The sequence below is a fragment of the Coturnix japonica genome, chromosome 3 (assembly GCF_001577835.2).
Source record: "Coturnix japonica isolate 7356 chromosome 3, Coturnix japonica 2.1, whole genome shotgun sequence".
NCBI lineage: Eukaryota > Metazoa > Chordata > Aves > Galliformes > Phasianidae > Coturnix > Coturnix japonica.
In genome coordinates, this window is record NC_029518.1 from 83380144 (window position 1) to 83401961 (window position 21818).

The window sequence follows — 21818 nt, forward strand, 5'->3', positions numbered from 1 at the left end:
CCTCCTGGACAACATGCTTGATCACATAAAGAACGAGCATGTGATCCGAGACAGCCAGCACAGCTTCACCAGGGGAAGGTCATGCTTAACTAATCTTGTGACCTTCTATGATGGAGTGACGGTGTTGGTGGATGAAGGGAAGGCGATCAATGTCATTTACCTGGACCTGAACAAGGCCTTTGACATGGTCCCCCATCACAACCTCATCTCCAAACTGGAGGGAAGTGGATTTGATGGGTGGACAGCTAGATGGATAAGCAATTGGTTGAAAGGCCGCAGACAGAGGGTGGTGGTCAATGGCTCTATGTCCAGGTGGAGGCCGGTAACGAGCGGTTAACATGCTCTTTAACATCTTTATTATTGACATTGATGAGGGAATTGAGTGCACCCTCAGCAAATTTGCTGATGGCACCAAGCTGAGTGGTGCAGTCAACACGGTGGAGGGAACGGATGCCATTCAGAGGGACCACGACAGGCTGGAAAGCTGGGCTCGGGTGAACCAAATGAGGTTCAACATGGCAAAGTGCAAGGTTTTGCACTTGGGCCAGAAGAACCCCAGGCACCTGTACAGGCTGGGAGGAGTGGTCCTTGAGAGCAACTCTGCATAGAAGGACCTGGGGGTCCTGATGGACGAAAGACTCAACATGAGCCAGCAGTGCGCTCTGGCAGCCCGGAAAGCAAATGGGATCCTGGGTTCCATCAGGGAGAGGGGTGTCAGCAGGGATAAGGGAGGTGATTGTCCTCTCTAGCTCTCGCTCTTGTGAGGCCCATCTGGAGTACTGTGTCAGGTGTGGAGGCCCTCAGTACAAAAAAGACATGGAGATTTTGGAAGGGTCCAGAGGAGGGCCACGAAAGATGATAGGGGGCTGGGGACCTCCACTATGAGGACAGGCTGAGGGAGTTGGGTTTGTTCAGCCTGGAGAAGAGAAAGGTTGCGGGGTGACCTCATTGCAGCCTTTCAATACCTGAAGGGAACTTATTCCCAGGAGGGGAGTAAATCTTCGAGAAGGGCTGAACAATAGCAGGACATGGGGAAATGGTTTTAAGTTAAAAGAAGGAAGATGTGGTTGGATGTTTAGGGGGAAGTTCTTTACTAGGAGAGTGGTTAGGCCCTGGAACAGGCTGCGCCAGGGAGGTGTGATCCCTCCTTGGAGGTGTTCAAAGACCAGGTTGGACAGGACCTGGGCAACCTGATCTAGTAAAGGTGTATGTTTGGTGGCCCTGCTAGGCAGGGGGGTTGGAACTACATGATCCTTGAGGTCCCTTCCAACCCGGCTCATTCTGTGATTCTATGATTCAACACTTCTTCCACGCCTCAAAGCAAGACCAAATCCCTTCTTCTACCTATATCTTGGCACTGTTGTCAAGAGAGTCAAGACACAGAATGTCTATCAGATCCATCCCTTACTTGCCTTTCAGTTTTCAGCACCAGTCATCCTTCTGCTCATGTACAGCACACAACAACTTGTGAGAATGCTGGGCATGAGGAAGATTCCATTTCCTTACCTCCCAAAAGGCCATAAAATTTAGAAAAGATGCTCATCATTAGTCAGTTAATGCTGATACGCACTTCTAGTGTCTGAAACATGGAGTACAATCCCCCAAAATCTGGAAGTCATTGCAAACCTAAGCATTTAACACCTTTTGCATAAACTTAGGATATTCCATGATTCGATATAAAGGAGGATAAAGAATTTTGACTTATGTCTGGAACACTTCATAAAGAAGAAGATGATACCTTGCTTTCTTCAATCTACTCAGCATTCTCCCTTTCTACCATGGATGCAGTTTTATCTGCTATGCTTTATGTGTAGCACAGGGAGGGACACATACATTCAAGTCAAACTGATAGTCTGGATCACTTGGTAAAAAGAAAAGGCTTTGCCTCAGTCCTTTCCTCTACCATCATGCATATTTATTACTTCACCCCATTGATGATGGAGTAAAACAGATTTGGGGAGGAAACAGAGAACATCTGGTTTCTAGGGATGGAATGGAAAAGTCACACATGGCAAAAGGGAGAAGGTGCACTGTTAGACTTGTGGGGGAGAAAAAGGACAGAATTTGGCAAAGAGAGACAGTGTACAGTAACAAAACTTCCAGCATTTCCAGTTACCAGCAGAACTGTTGGCAGGACTCATGTTAAAGAGTCTTTAAGTTAATATATGCATTTCATTTCCAGGGCCTGATCCAGCTGCAGATAGCTGAATGCTGCAGCGAATAAAGGGCTGAAACATTAAAAAAACTTGCCCCCACATAAAGTCAGAGAGGTACCACCTGTCTAAAGTGGGCAGTCAGAAGATAAAGCAAAGCACACAAAGACAAGTTGTAGAAGAAAGCATTTGTTATTTGTTGTTCCAGTTTGCTATTAGTTGGCTAGATTCACTCTACACATTTGGATAATCTCTCAAATAAGCTGCATAAAAGGCATGTTTTCTTCCTGGATGCTGCCATGCATAGCTTTATTAATGCTAGCCCATATTTCTTCAAAGCATTCTATACCTTAATGTTCATGGTGGAGTAAAGCTGAAGTAACACAACTGGTGAATGATACATTAATACCAATGCAACGATGTGGAGAGGCTGCTATTAAATTCCAAGGAATGGGTTCATTTTTATTTATGGAATTTTTAACAACCTGGGCTGCCTCTTTGAGCCTGTCTTTCTGCTACTTCTATTAGCAATGAGCAAAAGTGTCTGATTAAACAAAAAACCTCTTCTACACAGAACCTCTTTTAAACATTTCTGTTTTCTTCTTGTCCAGTAAGCTGTATGAATGTAAAAGGGACCTTTAGTCTTCAAAAATTTCACAGAAGGGAGAAAAGATGCCAGGTATTGAGAAGAACATGATTCATTCTTTAGTCTGATAGTTCTGTGTAATGATGGAGTTGTGGTAAAATTGCCATATTAATTATTTACAACTGTTTAAAATATAGGACATGATTTCTAAATGTCAGAGGAAAATACTCTCCATTAATCTATACAGAACAAAATAGAGACCACTACAGCTATCAGATATCTAGTCTGATCATACCCTCCCCCCATTTTGTTGATTTTCCTTATGGCTGAAATTCACAGAGCTGAATCAGGATGCCACATTCCCATTCACCTTTGTAGAATTTAGGTGCTGATGGCCTTCAGGATGCGTGTCAGTGTACCTGATCACATCATGACAGCTTGTCACTCTCAGGAGTCTGCAGTTGCCTCTGCTGCTCACTCCTCACAGCTCCTGTTGCTCATCCATTGATATCTTTCAACTGTCCCCAATCCTATACTCACATCTACCCAAGAATCATTACTTCTCTCCCAAGCTTCCTTCTCTGAACTTCCAGATTCATACACAATTCAGATCAGCTCTAAAAGTGGTGTTGAGCTTTGTTCTCCAGCAGGCAGGACAAGTCCTGATCCTACTGAATCGTGTAGGAGTTTCTGGTTTAATTCACTGTCTTTAGTGTCAGTTAGAGCAGAATTAGGCCATTTGATACTAAATTCTCAGGATGTGCCTGAATAAAAATAGTACAAATACTGTGGAATTCAAGCTCTTCATCCATAATATATTCATCTTGAAGTGCACAGCTGCCATGCATATATTTATGTAACTGCTATCTGTAGAAATATTTAAGCATTCAGTTCAACTCTGAAAAAAAAAAAATATTTAGAAAAGTTAAGGAAGGCTAAATGGTGACAGAAAGGAAGAGGAGATGTCCATTAGACAAACGCGTCTTCAGAAAGCAGTAAACCTCTAACATTTTCATCTAAATCACTGAATAAATACAGAAGGGCTAGAAAATGTAAAGAGAAGGACAAAGATAATCAGACATATGGAAAAGGAGGGAAATATAAGCAGACTGCAGCTTTTCAGCCTATAATTAGATGGCTTAAGGTGGCAACGATAAGCATCTCTGTGAGAAATATTATTCACTTTTCACGTTAAATATACTTGAAGCAATCAATACAACTCTCAAACAGCAGGCTCAAAACAAAGACAACACACTTAATTTACAGAACCCATTTCCAGAACATGTCACTGAGACCAATAATGCAAACAAGTGGAAAAACAAGACTGGATATATTTGAGAACAACAGACACTGTAAGCTTTGAAACACAGAACAACCTCCAGCCCAGGAAGATCAGACTCAGGAGAAGCTTCACGAAGACCAGAGAGGAAGGTGGCAGCAATTTCTCTGCATTCCCTCTCCTGTGTTCACCATAACCATCAGCTCCCAAGACTGTGGGCCTCTTCATTACAGCTGACGTCCCACACTTGCTCCACCCAGTTCCCAAGCTCCAAAGATAAAAATAACGCACATAGCTTGGTCTAGATATGCAATAAGTAAGTACTGGAGGCTGCAGGAACATTCCCGCCTTCCCACTCAGCCCAGCTGTTTGACACAACCACGAGAAACCTCATTACATCTGCATCCACTCCTCACAGGCTTCTATTCCTTTCCTCTCTAAACTCATCCGTGACAAAGCGTTTAGTATCACATGGCGTTACAACACAAGCACAGTCGTATTAATCAGCAATATTTTTATTCCGCTGCTTCTCTGGCAGGCTCCTGGCAGCACAGCAACAAACATTCCAGTAATAAATGAGCTTTTAAGTGCACCAGACTTTACTATTCAGCTGTTGGCATGTGGTCTCTGATCAAAACTTAACTTAAACAACCCCTGTATAGGCAGCACACCAAGTAGCAGTAATAGCAACAGCACTAATAGGCAATGTAGGGCACTGATCTGATCTCAGTTCAAAGAATGCAGGTCAACTCTCTTCCTAACTATACCAAAATCTATTACTTTAGAGCCTCTTTTGCTAAGCTATACTGATACACCGCTGAATTACAGGGATGTAGGTAAGTAGGAGCATGATGCCCATTAAATCTCCATAAACAATTAACTTTTGCAGCTGAGTTCTACAACAAAACACCCTGCCTGCTGCCATGGGATGTCACTTCACTTCATGTAGGTCATTGGTGAGGTAATCAACAGTTCTAACCAGCAACAGCAAAAATGTACCAAACTCCCAGCACAACACATTCTTTGATGGGTTTTAATAAAAATACAGATCAATGTTATAGCACACAGAATGAAGAAAAAGCAATTACCTCACTTTAGTGTATTTAATATGTTTTTAAAGTACACAGCATTTTACTGCTAAAAATATACCAACAAAGCATACATTTGATGTAAAAAAAAAAAAAAAAAAAAAAAAGCCTTAAACTTACCTCTTAGTTTACACTGATTTAATATATTTTTTCTTCTACTTTTCAACTTTCCTTGCATCTTGGGATTATAGTGGTTTTCTCCACCCGCTTCCTTCCTCTCACCTCCTCCCCCTCCAATCTGGCCTCCTTTCCTTCCTTGGAGGTTTTTAAGCTTTAATTTGAGAGTGTAAAGCTGAAAAATATTTGATACAATTTTTTTTTTAAATTAGAGAATTGAGCTCCTCACCGTGGTTGAAGCATTTCTGGGAACAGCACCAAAAAACTTGCAGCTACTGCACTGAGTAGCCACAGCATCTCTCTTAAAATCATCACTCATTTATTTTTCCCAGACAAGTAGTGTTTCAGCATTTTACTCACAGACATGACTGCAGTTTAGGAGACTGAGGCTAGAAATGAGATTCTTTATTCAGGTTTGAAACATGAAAATCAGATTCCCAAATTCCAGTGTGGGCCCATCTCCAGCTGGAACAGGAGCAAGACTCACCAAGTGGCATTTGACAGCGTATGAGATGAGAATTGGGTTAGTCATATTTTCAATGAGCTCAAAGGGGTATTGATGGTTTCATGTCCTAACTGGAGGAGGTGGCTGTCAGCCTGACTGTAGTGTGCGCGTCACCACTATGGGGAAGGGGAAGTATTTTAGAGCTTGTGTGGGACTGGGCTCGCTGAACGGAGCACTTGGGAAGTCTCCTCTCCTATGAACTGGGTATTGTTGGGGAAGAAGGAAAAAAAAGAAAATAACAAGTATAACTGTCTATGGCCTCTGCTACGCATGTTCACACAGGCATGCTGAAGGGAGCAGCAACCTGCAGCCTACTTTAGGTTTCCATTTACTGGCACTACGTCGCCTTTGCAGCCTCAATGTGTTTGTTTTTTTAATTCTTGCCCTAACATGGTAACAGGTTGCTTTCACCTAATAAAAAATATTTTACTGAAATGATATCAAATTATTGGTAATGCTATAAAAAAAAGTCACATTTTGCTTAAATGTTACTCATATTTAAGGGCTGCAGATTATTTTAGCCTTCATCTCCATACCTTGCTTAGTCAAAGTCATTACATTTCACTTCTTCCTCTTAAATCAGTCTCTTTTACCACCCATTCTTATTTGCTGTTGTCTGTAATTCAGCAATCACTTGTCTGCTCTTTGACACTACACATTCTTCCAAAGACAGCATTGCCTTTTCAGGTTTTACACTGATCAGAAACTAGTGCTTTCTTTAGCTTTAGCATAATCTAGCATGCGTATTTCTGTGCACTTAATATGTATTGGTTATGTAAAATCAGTGCTGAATTAATTTATCCCAGATGCATTAGCTACTACTCCTTCTCAATCTGATTATGATGCATTGATAACGCCTCTTGCTCATGTTTCTAATCTCTAAGTATCTTCTAATTTCTGTTTCCTGCTGTTTACATCATCTGCTGACTTCATTAACATGCTGTTCACTTGCTTTCTTTAATACTATTAATGAATTTGTTAAATAAGATTGAGACAGAGGCCAATTGTTATGGTACTGCATCGGACAATTGGGATGCGCCATCAGCCAGGTTTTCTGCAGCAAGGCTGTTTCTCAAAATCATTCCTTTTAATTACTTTCAATAAGGTATTACTTGTAGAATTAACTGTTATTTAATTGTGGCCTTACCAAGAAGCTGTTTGGGAAACCTTGGCATGGAAAAGCTGACTGTTTATGTAAGTGCTCTTGTTTAAACCAAACCTACAGGAATGTTTGGATTGGGTTCAGAATGGGATTTAGGCTGCTTACTTCAGTTCTCCTTTCTATTTAATCTCGTCACGCTCACTGCTTCTTACCACAGTTACCCTAACACATTTGAAATATTTGAATTAACTCCACGCGATTGATGAAACAATTCAACTTGCTCAAAAACTGTGCAGAAAGACACGTGCTAACAAACAATATTAAATAGAAGATATTATTACATTTCTTAATAGACACAGATAGTGTGAATATATATGAATATACAGCAGACAAACATTTCCAAGTACATTTGCAGTGTAATTAAGGGAAGCATGAGCAGTGTCTCTCTGTTAAACATTAAAAACAGATAAACACAGAGAAGGAAAGACTGACTTTACCTAACACTGGTGGTCTGCAAACAGACTAACTGAGAATAAATTAGGCTAGAAATGAGAAGGTATATAACAACCATCAGGAACATGAGGCTCCAGATAAGCCTTCCAGTACATGTAGCCAAGGCAACGGAACTAATGTCTTTAATACAAAGCTGGATTGGTTCAGGGAAGGAATTGCTGAGTGGTTGCACGAAAAGGCAGCATACCCAGCCTTGATCTCACATATGCCCATCCTTGTCTTCATGTCAGCTCTAAGAGCACAGCAGTAAATAACAGCACATCTTAAACTCAAACTTTGTCTTTGGAATTATTGATTGTTCTCAAGCCTTTTTTATTTTTATTTTATTTTTTTCTTATTACCTGAAATCTAAAATAGGAAAACAAAATCATTACTTTTTATTACTGTGTAGAAGCTAGAGGTTAAAATTTTAAGTGCCAGAATTCTGGCACCTCAAATGTTAATTATCAGTAAATGCACAAAGGGAAAAGCCTCACAGGCAAAGACAGCCCTGAAAACAATGGACCCTTGCACTGGGCAATGTCTTGGATGAAAAGCTCACATTTCCCTCTCCTGCCCACAGCAGGACTGGGGTCTGCTGCCTCCCCAGTCCCATCAACAGAGACCTGAGGAAACAAGAAATGATCTAGACCACAGAAACACGTCCTTGCCATTTGCTCCCCATTCAAACCCAGAAAGCATGGAAGTCTTTCAAGGGTTAGAAAAGATGGAAAATATTTGAATCCAGGTCCCTGGATCTATTTTGGATGTGTTGGAGTGTTGGAGGTGATAGCAAAGGACAACTGGGCATTTTTATTCTCATAACATTTTGGGTATATAGGTCACTACATTCAGAAAATTTCAGCTCAGAAACCAGTTCCAGACATGCAAAAAAATCAGCAGATCCCTTTTTATACATTGAATGCTGGTCTCAGTTAAAGAGAGTCACAAAATATTTGCTCATGGATATGTATGAGATTTTTGGAACAAAGTGTTCCTGGTCCTGCTCAGAGCATTCTCCTCTCAGTCTGAAACTCGTCAGTGGGAGAGGGGCCACTGGGGGAAGGACCCATTTAACCTTTATAGTGCATTATTTACATAGACTACTCAAAGCAAACTAACAGGGCTGTTACTCTAGGTATGATCTCTGTATATGGTTGAATAGTTCTTAGCCTCTTGAAAGCACAGGATTCATTGTTTTCGATCAGCCTATGATCATAATGATACAAAGAAAAATCACAGTAATTATAGAGCAGTCTTCATAAGAGCTATATTTAATAAGCTGTGTTCATCTCTGTTCCAGCTCCACTAGCTTCTGTCAAAAGCAAGGATATATTTAACTGTTATGTGCTAGCTTGCATAGCTACAATAATTATTCTTGAGAAAGCAGGGCTGTTCTTTGGTCCATTTGGAGGTTAAACCTTGCTCTCTGTATATTTAACAAAAACACTGAATAGGTAAATCAAGAATACAATATATGTTCATGGAGTTCAAGCATTCTTTATGAAATCTCATTTAAAAAAGGTTGTTTTTTTGTTGTTGTTTTTTGCTTCTCAGTTTGACAGCAAAAAGTGTAACAAAAGGCAAACATCTACACATTTATGTATACACACATACAGATACACGTGCATGTGTATAAATACATGTGAACACGTTGGTTGGAAACAACAGCCAGTTTACCATCAAAACTCTCTTTTTCACTGGGTTACTGACTGGTGTAGAATTTAAGAACTACCCTTCAACATCAGTCATCCTAAGATACTGCAACAAAATGGGAAACAATTATCTTCTTTGTCTAGAGGAGATCACGAAGTCCAAGACAGCAGGAGGAGACGGACAGCTGTGTAGCACAAAGAAACCATGAATAAAGATTCTCAACCTATATCTCAGCACAAGTGTATATAAGCTGAGCATGAGGCATCATCTGTTGCCATCATGAGGTGGCGTGCATTTATCAGTGAGGCCTCTGCTAATGCTATTCTGAATAACTGCTAGAAATTTATTTCACTATGATATGAACCAATAACAAACAGCTCATGGTAACATGGTGCTGCTTCACCTGTGGTGTTTAACTGGGGGGAAAAGTAATCCCCTCTTCTTACAATGCAGTAGGAAGAGGACTGTCAGTGACTTCAAAGAGCTCGCTAACAGTAGCGTGCAACTTCCAGTCTGGTGTCATTTCAGTCTCACTCATTCTTCATAATTAAAAACACTGTCTACTTTGTAGAAAATGTTCAATAAGAAACAACGTAATTTGGTTTGTTGTTGGTTGTTTTTTTTTTTCTTAAACCCTGCACTGTGTTCTGCCCCACATGTGCTTACTGGCCGCTCTCCTGAAGAGGAGCCATGTGCATGCTGGGGAGGAAGAACAGGGCTTGGAGAAGTAAATGTAAAGGACCAGCATGCAGTAATTCTCCATTTGGAAAATGAGGCATGGGGGCAAATTTCACATAAAAATCAAGAGCTCAATGGGGCTAAACAGCTTACATAATATTAAGAGCATACAAGTCAAAGATCCCAATAATTTCCTTTAAGGCCATGCCAGAATTCCACAGAATTCTTTCCTGGTCTTAAAAAGCTTGGAGTGTCCCAGCCTCCACCCATCTAGTCCACTGCATACAAGATATCTATCTTCTCACCCTTGCTATCCAGCACAGCTCATATAACAGCCTTATGAGCCCCAAGACAAAACATGCTGTTCCGTAAAATAAAACTTTGAAAGCACACACTGCATTTGCAGGCAGGCTCACAGGCTTCATATGTGTCCGTGCGTGTATATGTGAGTGCATGATATAAGAGCACTGAACCTATTGATTCATTTCTAATTAAAAGGGAAGTGAGTGAAGCGTTGGGAAAATTCTGAAGCAATCTCTTATTGTGATATGCAAAAGAACGCGAGCAGCAGTTCATTGGTGTCTCCATAGAAACAAGACATATTGGAGGGTGTAAGACATTGTCAGAGGACTAAAAAAATTCAGCTTCAGCAGAAAACAGAAAAGCACCTAAGGGATTATATTTTTTTTAAGCAGGAAAACAAAATTAATTATTCATTTCCTATATATGAAGCATCCTTTTTTATTTCCGATGAGTTAATATACAACAGGATAAACTTATGGACTGGCTAATCCTATGATTTTCTAATCCATAAAATCTGTAGCAAACGCATGGTTACACTTCTAAGTATAAAGCCAAAAAGGAATAGAAGTCTCTCAATAAATAATTGAAAGCTGCATTCAATATGCTGTTAATTCTCGGTACCATTTCCACACTTATCTCACATTGCTCCTGCACTCCCCTGAACCTCCGCCCACCTTAAGGGCCCTGTTGTGGCCTCTGCAGAAGGCATCCCCACGATGGTGAAAGGCATAAAGGGAGATACTGCCTCAGTAAGACAGCACTCCCAGTATACTCTGCATTCATCCTGCTTCCAGGTTTGTGGCACGCAGCTGCAGGGACTATTTTTAAGATGCTGAACCCCCACACAGAGTGGGTTAAAAAAGGCACATCTCCTTATGCCAGAACTGAAGCCATGGGTTTGTTTTTTTTTCATATGTGACCAAGAGACCTGAGCCAGCTGGTAGCTTCACAAGTTGCATCCTCTTCCCTGATTTCCTGCCCAGAGCTGGCTGTGGCAGCCTCAGGGACAGTCTGCCAGCTGAACCGGCCTCAGTACCCTTGGCCTCCTCTCCTAAAGACACTTCCTACCCACAGAGTAACCCAGTGCTGGAGATAACTCTACTGAAAGAAATGCCAGAAAAATCAGGCAGCAGTTAACCCCTTGAGTGGTTCCTACACCATTCCCGTAAAAGCAGGACAGAAGATTCCATTGCCCTGGGCCACAGTTAAGGTAGAAGCACTCCTGTTCATGCCATGTACCCCAAATGAAGCTGACTACAGCCATTCACTTTTGGCTGGATACAATTGCAGGTTTAGGAGCCTTGCTGACGGCAGCATTATAAGAGGGCATGTCAGACAGCAAAAGAGAAATGGTTCTTCTGAATAACCAGGCTTTGTCCTGGTAATATTGTGTGTCTCCATGCCATGGGGATGCCCAGCTCCTCCCTGACAACTAGCTGCTTTAAGGCACTTTGGTCACAAACAGAAGGACTAAGGAAACATGGAAGTATGAGACACCCCATCTGCAAACAAGAATTAAGGGTTCTAAAAAGATGTATCAGTCAATGGAAAGTAAAGAGAAGATTTAATCTGAAAAGAAAAGGGGTTTTTGGCTGTTTCATGGTGTTCTGTACAGAGTACCCATGTTAGTAAGAACATTTGAAGGACAAACGGAAGACTAAACATAACACCTTTTTTTTTATCAGTTCTGGTTTCTATCATAAATATCCAGGCATTAAAGTTCTGTCAGATGATGCAGTGATTTTCCAGCCCTCTAATGACTTGCATCAGGATGCACCAAAGAACAGACACATGCCTGTAATTAATAAAATGTGGCATATGCCAGACAATTGCCAGACTTGATTCAAAACAAAACCGGGATGAGGAACTGACTGTTTGTGTTCAGCTGTGCTTTTCAGTATTCTTGCTGTTACATGACACAAAAGTGAGGGGAAAGACATCCATTTACACTTCTAGGATGTGCACATATTCTGCATGTAATCTACGCACCAGTGCCAAAAGTACTTCACTTGCTTACAGTCACTTATCTGTCACAGACAGGATCACAAATACACTGCTGCCTGTGTAGGATCTACTTCCAGCTTCATACCTCTGAAAAAGTTAAAGTTGATAGGTACACATGCAAGAGAAAAATACTTTAAAAGATGTGGAATATGTCAAGAAATAGTTAACATTCCCTATTGTTTTCTAAGGATACAAATTTCCGGGATTTATTTTTGCTCTTATGAGGACCAATGCAAGCACCCCGTCATTGCCTTTCTGGGCTTTGGATAATGACTGATCATCACTGATATCATCCTACACCTTTGCTTACAAATGCTGTTCTTTCCTGCATAATCAGTCTTACTGATGTTTGGGCTACTTCTCATGCAGGTAGAATGTACAGAAAGAATAAGAAATATTGACAAAAACATGTTGTTCTGAAGGACTCAGTGCTAGGCTGCATCTTTAAGGAATATCTTCAACTCTTCTTTTTTGTATCTAGATGAACAGAAAACAGAGCTGTGTGATCTCAAATATTCTAGATTCATGTCCATCACAGTGGTCACAGCTTTATGCCTCCTCATAGAGAAAGATATAAAATGAGGAAAGGTTGCAGTAATACGAAGTTTGCTTTCCCTTATCTGTACCCACTACTCACTCTCCAAACAAGGCAGTTAAAAGGGGAAACCATAATTTCTCAAGTCATGCTTTAAATTCAGGTTGAAGTAAGACTAAGAAATGGCACACAGAAAGGAAGACTTACAGTGCCATAACACCTGATACAGAGTTTCTAATGTCTACAATGTGATCATGCATTACAGCAACTCTAGATTAAATTAGATAGAATGGTGATGACATATCTCATGAGAAAATTAGCTATAGCTTATCCAATAAAGTCTTTATTATCTGTGAAGCATACTTGACATTTATTTTTACTATGTATGATACTTCCTAGTAGCCTATCCAAACAATCTGACTAAATGCTTTATCTATCACCGTTCGTAGCTACTTTACTTGGTATTAGATTTATTGCATTAATGGAATTTAAGCGTGATTCTGTCATTAGGAATATACATTGAATTCCAAGTAATGACTTGATTTGTTTAGTCTTGTCGGGTTGACATGCATGTGTGAAGATGACTTGCACACTGGACAAGCTAGAAAAGACCATCCGTTACACTCTCACTAGATCAGCTAAGAGGCAAACCTATCCCTAAACAGTTCAAGTCTAAGTAGCAGACATCAGTGATCCTAATGCGGTGTTTGGTCCCAAGACTGTTTTAGACATACTGCTGAGGGAACAGAGCTGGATTTTACTACTCTCTCTTCTAGGAACAAGGTAAAAGATGTGTACCAGAGCTTCTGTCCCTACTGTGTTCAGCTACCACATGCACATGAGTGTAAATTTTCCAGAGATCTCACCTGCTCGAGTAGCTAAGGCTGTATGAGTCAGGATATGTAAAACTATAGCAGTTACTGGAGAAAAAACACCTACCCTATTGGTTATCATGGAATTTCGTCACACACAGCAATCAGAAATGGGAAGAAAATGATGGATACATTTAAGAAAAACTGAAGACTGCTGCACCGTGTCCATCATTCAGGTCAGCAGTTACAGCTACAGCTGTAGCCTGAAACTGGTGAAAAGCAGGTCTAATTTCTTTGCCAAAGGTTTTCTTAAGAGACATGAGAGATATTACTGAGCCTCTATTTAATATGTAAAGATGGGATAATGTTTTTTCCCCACTTCAGATGTGTACTTAGGTGAAGCCTGAGGCAGGTTGTGACAGTGTGAAACTCGTTTACATTACTTTGTTCATAAGCATACACACACATGCACATACACATTCATTGAATTATAGAATGGCCTGGGTTGAAAGGAGCCTTAAAGATCATCTATTTTCAACCCTACCTGCTGTGGGCAGGGTTTCCAATCACTAAACCACAGGATCCACATATGCATAGGTCTGTATATTCTCAGTAATGGACCAATGTGAAAGACCTGACAAAGTGAGCCTAGATAACCTCCCCAAGTTCATGTGCTTTCCTAAAATCTGAAGGCAGCAGATCTTATTTGGAAGGAGAGATGATTTTGTAAATACAAATATCTTCACAACATCCTTCTCCAGTTCACCCAGGACAGCACAGTGCAACATTTTTCCTTTAGGTATTTTATCACTTTGGCATATAACAAATTGACTGTGAGCATATAGAAGTGGGTTCATTTGGATTTTTGCATTTTCTGTTTTTAATGCAAGTCTCTCTGAACAACTTTACTACTTCTCTTAATTAAAATAAAATAAAGCAGAAAAGGGACACATTAATTTTCCTGCCATAGCTGCGTTTAGCCCTAAGCACCCTAAGCAAGGCACAGCAATGCACAATATGTTGCATAGTACTTCTGCCTGAGTAAAGCTCCTGATATTGAAGAATAACCACACATCCAAAAGACAGTCAGTCTCAGACACAGACAGATTGACACAGCACGGTGCAACTCTTCTTGTCCAGAATCTGCAAGATCCTGCCTGTGAAACTTTGGCAAGAATAAGCCTGCACCATGTGCATCTCCTTGTAAGTTTAATTGTCTGTATACAAGCCATTAGTTTACCTTCAGGAATTACTTTTCTTGACATTCTTCTCCTTATTTTGCAGCGTTGTGGCTAAATGAATACAACTATTCAGAAAATTAAAGCCAATTCATAGTATGTTGAGATCTGTAACCAAGCCTGAAACCAGAGATGATGAGTAAGACTGAAAAATATACCAAAAAAAAAAAAAAAGTCTCCAAACCAGTACTGAATTTTTGAAAGCAGAGGTTCTTAATCACTTTTAGTGTGGACCACAGCTTTCCAAAGCTGAGGTGTTCATCTCCTGATATCAGTGCACCATAGCACAGACCTCATTCTCATATTCCTTCAGCGTGAATCTATCCAGATTAACTGCATAATTTAAGGATAATCATATGGACTATCCATTTCATTTGTACATCAATACCTTATGGTCAAAGTCAATCAACCTACTTCTAATTTTCCTTTTGGAATAGTATAGTTTTCTTGATAATTACTTTGGACTTGTTTTCATAGAAATCAATTTAAATGGGCGCAGTGCTCATTCTCATGTATCTGGAGGCTACATGAGGCTCAAGTAGGCTCCTGTGGACTTATACAGCAGTCACTGTCAGCAGATATCTAAAAATCACTCCCCACAGATGTGGGGTTCTGCCATTGCTGTGGGACCTCCTTGAACAAATGAAGAACTTCTGTATAGTAAGAATCTCAGTTTAACTACGAAGTTTCAGTCAAGTGATCCAGAAGATAATGTACCACTGCAATGCAGGGAGCAACTCACATCCAGGGACAATGTGAAGCCTCCCCTTATGAAGGAGGAGATATGCTACCTGCTGCTCGCTTCAGCGGGAAGCTACTGGAGGTCAAGGCGCTGTGAAATGCACTGAAAGCATTTGGACTGGCTGCCTGCTGGTGAAACATTTCTTCTCTATCTGGAGGACATTCCCTGTGATTAACCAGGGTTGGGCCTTCTCTAGCACTTAGATGCTCACGCCTTTGTGGGCTGAGGTTAGGACACAGAGCCATGTACACTTCTTTGTCTTGCACAGTGTTTGATGTAATATTATCTCTCAGGGTCTGGATCACGTTGGAGAAAAAAAAAAAAAAAGCAACGTGAATCTTATTGCTTCTACAGATATATTCTTCTTCATATTGAAAACCTTTGCAAATAGTTGATTCATGCTTGGAAACTCGAGTGCTTTTTTTTCCATAAAAAGTACCTGAGATTATTTTTACAAGCAGAAACATAACTACTTACCCAAGTAGTTATGCAATATTTCACTTCACTAAAAACTGGGTTTCCTCACCTGAAAATGTTCTATGACACTTTTTAAAACCAGTGCAACAAAATCTCCAAAGACATCAGAATAAAGAAGATTAACTGTTAAACAGAGGAAATTCAGGACAACTTTGAAATTTCAGATCAGGGTTTCATTTTTTTCATCCATGTCTCTCCTACCTTCATTCTCCCTCATGAGAAAAAGGCAGGATGCAACTGCAGAGAAAGGTTATAATACTGAATTTTCTATTATTTGGTTTGCCTACATATCATTACCTACACATTACCTAAGACTCTTTAAATTGCAGCCCTATGGAGTGATAACCACATATATTAAGAACGATACATTTTAAACATTCCCCAAAAAGCACTGTACTGTGTGGGTGTAGGTAGGAAGGTGTTGGCAGCAGGGAGGCTGCAGGGGCCTCTGTGAGAAGAACTGCAGAACAGACCTACTGGAGGACACAGCTGGGCCTGTCAGCCATGCTGGTGCTACATCAGTGGAAGGGTACTAAGAAAAAAGCAAAAATACTGCAGCCAGTGAGGAGGCCATAGTAAAGTAGGTATTTCCAGCAGCCCACAGAGAGCACCTACAGGACTAGGCCCTGTGCTGGAAGTGGAGAGGAGCCCACAGTGGAGTACATCTACAGCCTGTGGAAAAGACCTATGCTGGAGGAGAAAGGAGCAGCTTATGGGAGCTAACATGGACCTCCACCCCCATTCCCCCTGTGCTGTTTGGGGAGAAGAACAAAGTTGTGAATTTGAGTCTGGGAAAAGATTAACTTGTCTTTGTTCCTTGCTTTCCAGACCTACTCTTATTTTGCAATTCATTAATTTTCCCCAAGTCAAACCTGCTTTGCCCACAATGGCAATTGGTAAGTGATCTCCTCTTTATGTCCACCCATGAGCTTTTTCACTTCATTTTCCACCCTGTATCTCCCAAGGAGGGGGAAAAGGAGAGTGGCTGGGCAAGTGCCCGGCAGCTGGTCCAGGTCAGCCCTACACAAGCATTGAGATCAGGAATATGCACTGTTCTAGCAATTCAGTACTTCATCACAGCAAATCTGTTAATTACACAAGACACCAAGTTTTCTGAAGTATTTTTGTGTTGATTTTTTTACTTTTGCTACTATAGCAAAGAACCACAGATCAGGTTAACTGATGTTTGTATGTTTACAAGAAAATTTCATAAAGCTGTTAAACAGGTTGGTGGACAATGCACTGCTCCTTGCTGACTTCTGCTGACTGAAAACTGAGGAAGCTTTCCTCTGCCTGAGATTATCATCTGGCAAGTACTGATAGCACAGGGAATGCAATTCCAATGTTCTTCCTAGACTGCCAATCCTGGTATTGGAAGCAGCACGTTTAACCCTTGTAGAACCTCACAGGTATGTGAAAGATCCACAAGCAGAGGAGGTGAGGAGGAAGTGGGCCATTATAAGGGAATCTAGTCCAAGCCAGGAAAAGCTGGAATAGGAAGGCATAGGAAAAGCAAATCAACTCCCCAAACTAAAGCTTACTTACAATCACGTAAAGCTGGAATAATTTAAACTAATGCAATAATGATTCAAAAGATAATCTGCTTCATAAAGCGCTAAATCACTAACCCCTCCACCAAAACAGATCTCAGGTTTTACAAGATGATTTTTAAATGTGTTCTTATTGATCTTCATGAGTAAACATTGTCTTGCTGAAAATAAGGATCATTCTATGCCCAGTTCGGATTTTCACTTACTTCTTGAGCAAAAAGCTTAGTCTTAGTTCTCAACAGCATGACTTTTGCTTATATATTACTGCAATACTGCTGCCCAACAGTTTATCTTTGCCCTATACCTAGCTGAGTCCTTTCTTTCCATGTAGTGTTGCCACTCTGATTACCAGTGCATCACCTTTTTTGTTTTACTCCTGTTCTAGTAGGAAAAAAAAAAAAACAAAAAAAAAAAAAAACCATATACAAAAGTCTGTAGAATCTCTCCAGCAGATGCAAGATTGTTGTAATTCTGATTCACCAGGCCCCCTTAGATGCATACATTAATAAGGTACATGAGAGAAACTAAGTGAGTTTTAAGACTTCTCATGAGCATACTCACAAATATTATGTCTAAATAGTATTGAATATATGAAAAGTAGCTAACGGATTCCCACAGCTTCTTAGTTTACTTCCTAACCTCATGAATATGACTGTTAAAAGATGTTTTTCATATGGCCGTCAGGGTTGAAGTTTATAATGGGAATGTGTTGAGCAGAAAGAAGTGAATTTATACATTCTGGCTAGATAACAGGGTATTATTACATCCAATTTTGCCTACTAGTAAATACCCCAGTGATTTGACTGAGAGGATCTGTAACACTTGGCTAAAAAGTAAATGAAAAATTACAAAGAATTTTGAAACCAGCCTATACAATACTCAGTCACATGCCCAAACCTACTGATTTTGCAGGGCTAGGGATTCCTAGGAAATAGATTCCTATTTCCCTTTACCTAGGCACATACTTGAGTCCTCTTGTACGCTATACAAATTCTCCATAAGCGTCCTTCATTTGAGGAGAAACAGCTGCTAGCATGGTAACCTGTGCCTAAAACAGCATCTAGGAATCCTAATCTCAATTATTTTTCTGCTCATGACACAACTCAGTTGTGTGAAAAAGGCCACTTTAATCTAAGCCCTCAAACATTAATGTAAAATGGTTTGTTTGAAGGAATCTCTATTACCCAATATTCAATCCTATTTTGGTGGTAGACTACCTGGAAACTCAAGGGAAGCTTCTTTTATTTTGAAAGTAATCCATTTGAAAGCAGACAGTTAAACTTAATGGTCATTTCAGATGTGTAAAAATTCTAGAAAGCAGAAAAAAAAAAAAAAAGAAAAAAAAAAAGTATTGTTTCACCCTTGAGGAGTAGGGGGGAAAGTTCTGTTGTGTTCTGAAAATGTGCAGTGCAAAAAGGGAAAAGAAAAAAGGAAAAAGATAATAGTTGATCTTGCAGTAACTAACTGCTAATGGCACCAGAAACTGAAATCAGCAGAAGAGGAATAGTGCCATTAAATTAACATTACAGCAGTACTCTTGAAACATAATGTTAAATATCTGACGTGGTTTCCAGAGCTGTATGTTGCTAATGGATATCCACTCTCCTCTTTCATTCTCATGCCTAGTACAGGAAGACACACACAGTTTCTTTTGAGTCATCTGCTTGTCTCTGTGCATAAACACTCAAATACAAAAGCAAAGAAGGCGTTGAAAAGTTGCACTTTGGAGAACTTCCTTACAGTAGCCATCAAACAAGTCAGACCACTGGCAGCATCTGTCATATGATTTCAATGATTTTCAGTTTCCAAGCCATCATTTTTTAAAGATATAGCAAAACTAGATTATTTTTAGCTCTGTAAGACTGTCCTTGCTTAACTGTTCCTAAGGTTGAAGAAGAGATTGGAAAGCGAGTGCCGTAGTGACCAGATTCCCCAGGTGATTTCACTTATTTTCAAAATCTGAGTCTCTTTTCCTGGATGTCTTCAGCCAACCTCCCAGCAAACTGACAGAAGAGAATCAATGGAAAAGCATGCTCTTTTGTAAGGATAATTCCCCCTTCTTCAGTATAGGCAGAAACATTTATGGTCACCATCAGATGTAATTTCCATCAATTTATATCGGTAGCACTTCCCAAATATATCAAGTGGCCAACTCCAGCACATTTATCTCAAAGAAGACAGCTTTGTGCTGCCCACTGAAGAATTATCATCCCGGCTTTACAGAGGAATAGCTTGCAAAGCAACTGCATAGCTTGTTCGTGACCAAAAATGGTTTTATCCCAGTTACATCTCCACCCTCTACCACAGTGCCTGGTAGGCTCCTCCTGCTTTTATTCTATTTTTTAAACCAGGAAAAATGTCTATATCCCACAGGTTTATTCCCCAGATATTCAAGTATTAATTTCCCGCATTATCTCCATTAATCACATGAGCGTGGAAGTGAATGAAAAATACCTGAGAGGGATTAATCTCGTAAAAAGCCAGTATGACTACTTGTTACATTGCTGAATAAAGAATTAAGAAAAGAAAAAACAACCATCATGTACTGGTCCCCCAGGGGCACAGCCGGCAAAGATCAGAATAAGCAGTGTCACTGTATGAAACAGCGACAACTGAAGTATTTATGAACTGGTTAATTTGCAGCCCCAAGTCTGAGGGAGGCCATTAATTATTCATATTGAAATTAGGAGCAGAAATCTTAAATTTATTTATCAACAGTTGCGTTCACCTCAGAATCCCATCACTATACAATGACTTTTAGTTCAAAATCTATCTTCTACTCTTTTGGTTACTGAAAACTTAAGCAGTTGCTGAAAGGGTTTATCTGTGAAACACACACCAGTGTTTAAAGCAGTGAGGGGCAGAAGCTGAATCCAGGGTTGGAGCTGTAGGGCCAGGGACAGTGCATTGCATGTGCAGCCATGGAGCAGGGCAGGGGCTGACAAGAGGAGGAACCAGGAGGTGCCTGGCATCCACTCTGGCTGCTGTGGTCCACAGTACCTGGCAACACCTTGGAGGATATACAGAATGCTGTGCCTGCTCCTCTAACTGAGAATGCATGTATGTACATATGAACACAAGATCCTAGGAGAACCAGAGAAATCAGAAGTGAATCTCAATATTACATTATAATAAATTAAAACAATGTCTGCCCTTGCATGGATGTATCCATAAATCCTCAAGCTTAAATTGTACACTGAGGGGTTTAATACATAGCGGTTCTTGTCTAGACAGCTTTGTCCTATCTGGGAATCAAGAGCATGACAAGAAGTCCCAGCACAAATGGCACAGGAGAGATCCAAAGCAGCACTGCAACTAGCTTCAAAGGAGACCGATTGCAAAGGCTGATGTGATGTGCACAGTCCCAGGAACAGGGCTTTCCTGTGTCAGAAGCTTTTCCCTTTTTCCACAGCACCTTATCCCAGAGCCTGCAAAAACCAAGGGGAAGGTCCTACTCATTTTTACCTTCAGTTCACTCACTGTTAGTAAGTACTACTGCTTTCTTTTGTAAGGCAGTGCTTCATTGCAGGATGCAGTGCAAATACCTACTTGAATAGTGTAAGAGCCATGCAAACTGACAGCAGTAAAGCTACAAGCAATTCCTCACTGCAGCCAGCACGGTGAGATGTAAGCCAGAACCTCTTACCAGAGCATGGCCATGAACCAACATGGCAAGCCAGAAGAGCCCCCAGAAGATGGGACAATGCTACTGCAGACAACTCCTGAGAATTGCCTTGTACCATCCAACTTCTCTCACTCAGTAAGTCTTTACAATGAATCGGGTTTGCTGGTGTTATTAGCTCAACATCCCAAACGTGGTTTTGTCTGTTCCATCATCCTGATGAAACCATTTTGACAGCTGCAGTGCCAGTGTTGAGGAACTGTGCTTGTTTTGGTTTCCTCATTCAAAAACAAGGTTGTATGTATATAGCGTTCTATTCCAGGAAGCCTTTGTCACTCATGTGAATTACAGTTGCTATAAGAATGGGAATTGTAACAGAGAAACACTGTTTTGTAGGAATATGAAAGAAAAACACTGTATCAAAACTGCTTGCAACTATCTCCCAGGATAACCTCACAAGAGGTTAGTATTAATTGGTTACTCATTCCGTTTGTTTTAGGAATCCAACATTTAGTTATCATAGAATCATAGAATTACTCAGGTTGGAAAAGACCTTGAAGATCATCAAGTTCAGATAAACTTAACAAGCTTTTTACTCATCTGACTGAAGAGGCTTACACGGGAAGTTGGCCTCGGAGCTCATTCCAGATCTTTTCTTGCATCAGCCTCAAAAGGCCCCACATCACTCTGATCAACAAGTTACCTGCTGCACTCAGAGCATAGCCGCAGAAAGAACAGAGTCAGCACATCTGGGGCACTTCAGGCAGGGAATGGGAAAGAACAAGTGTCTGTGGGCAGGATGGGAGCCCCTTCAGATGGTTGTGCTAGAGGAATAACTAAGCATCACCATCACTTGAGCTGAAAACGGGGAGATAAATG

General features: G+C 40.6%; 1 protein-coding gene across 15 annotated transcripts in view; it reads right to left on the reverse strand.

Moving 5' to 3' along the window:
* The window catches only part of DLGAP2 (DLG associated protein 2), a 454289-nt gene that overhangs the window by 296827 nt on the left and 135644 nt on the right, over positions 1-21818 (reverse strand). For 5 of the 15 annotated variants that reach the window (XM_032443246.1, XM_032443247.1, XM_032443248.1 and 2 more), the window contains exon 2: positions 5227-5398. The exons of the other annotated variants lie outside the window; for them this stretch is intronic. In XM_032443246.1, the coding sequence (XP_032299137.1) occupies positions 5227-5398 (172 nt within the window). The remainder of the gene's footprint in view (positions 1-5226; positions 5399-21818) is intronic. 15 annotated transcript variants of the gene reach the window in all.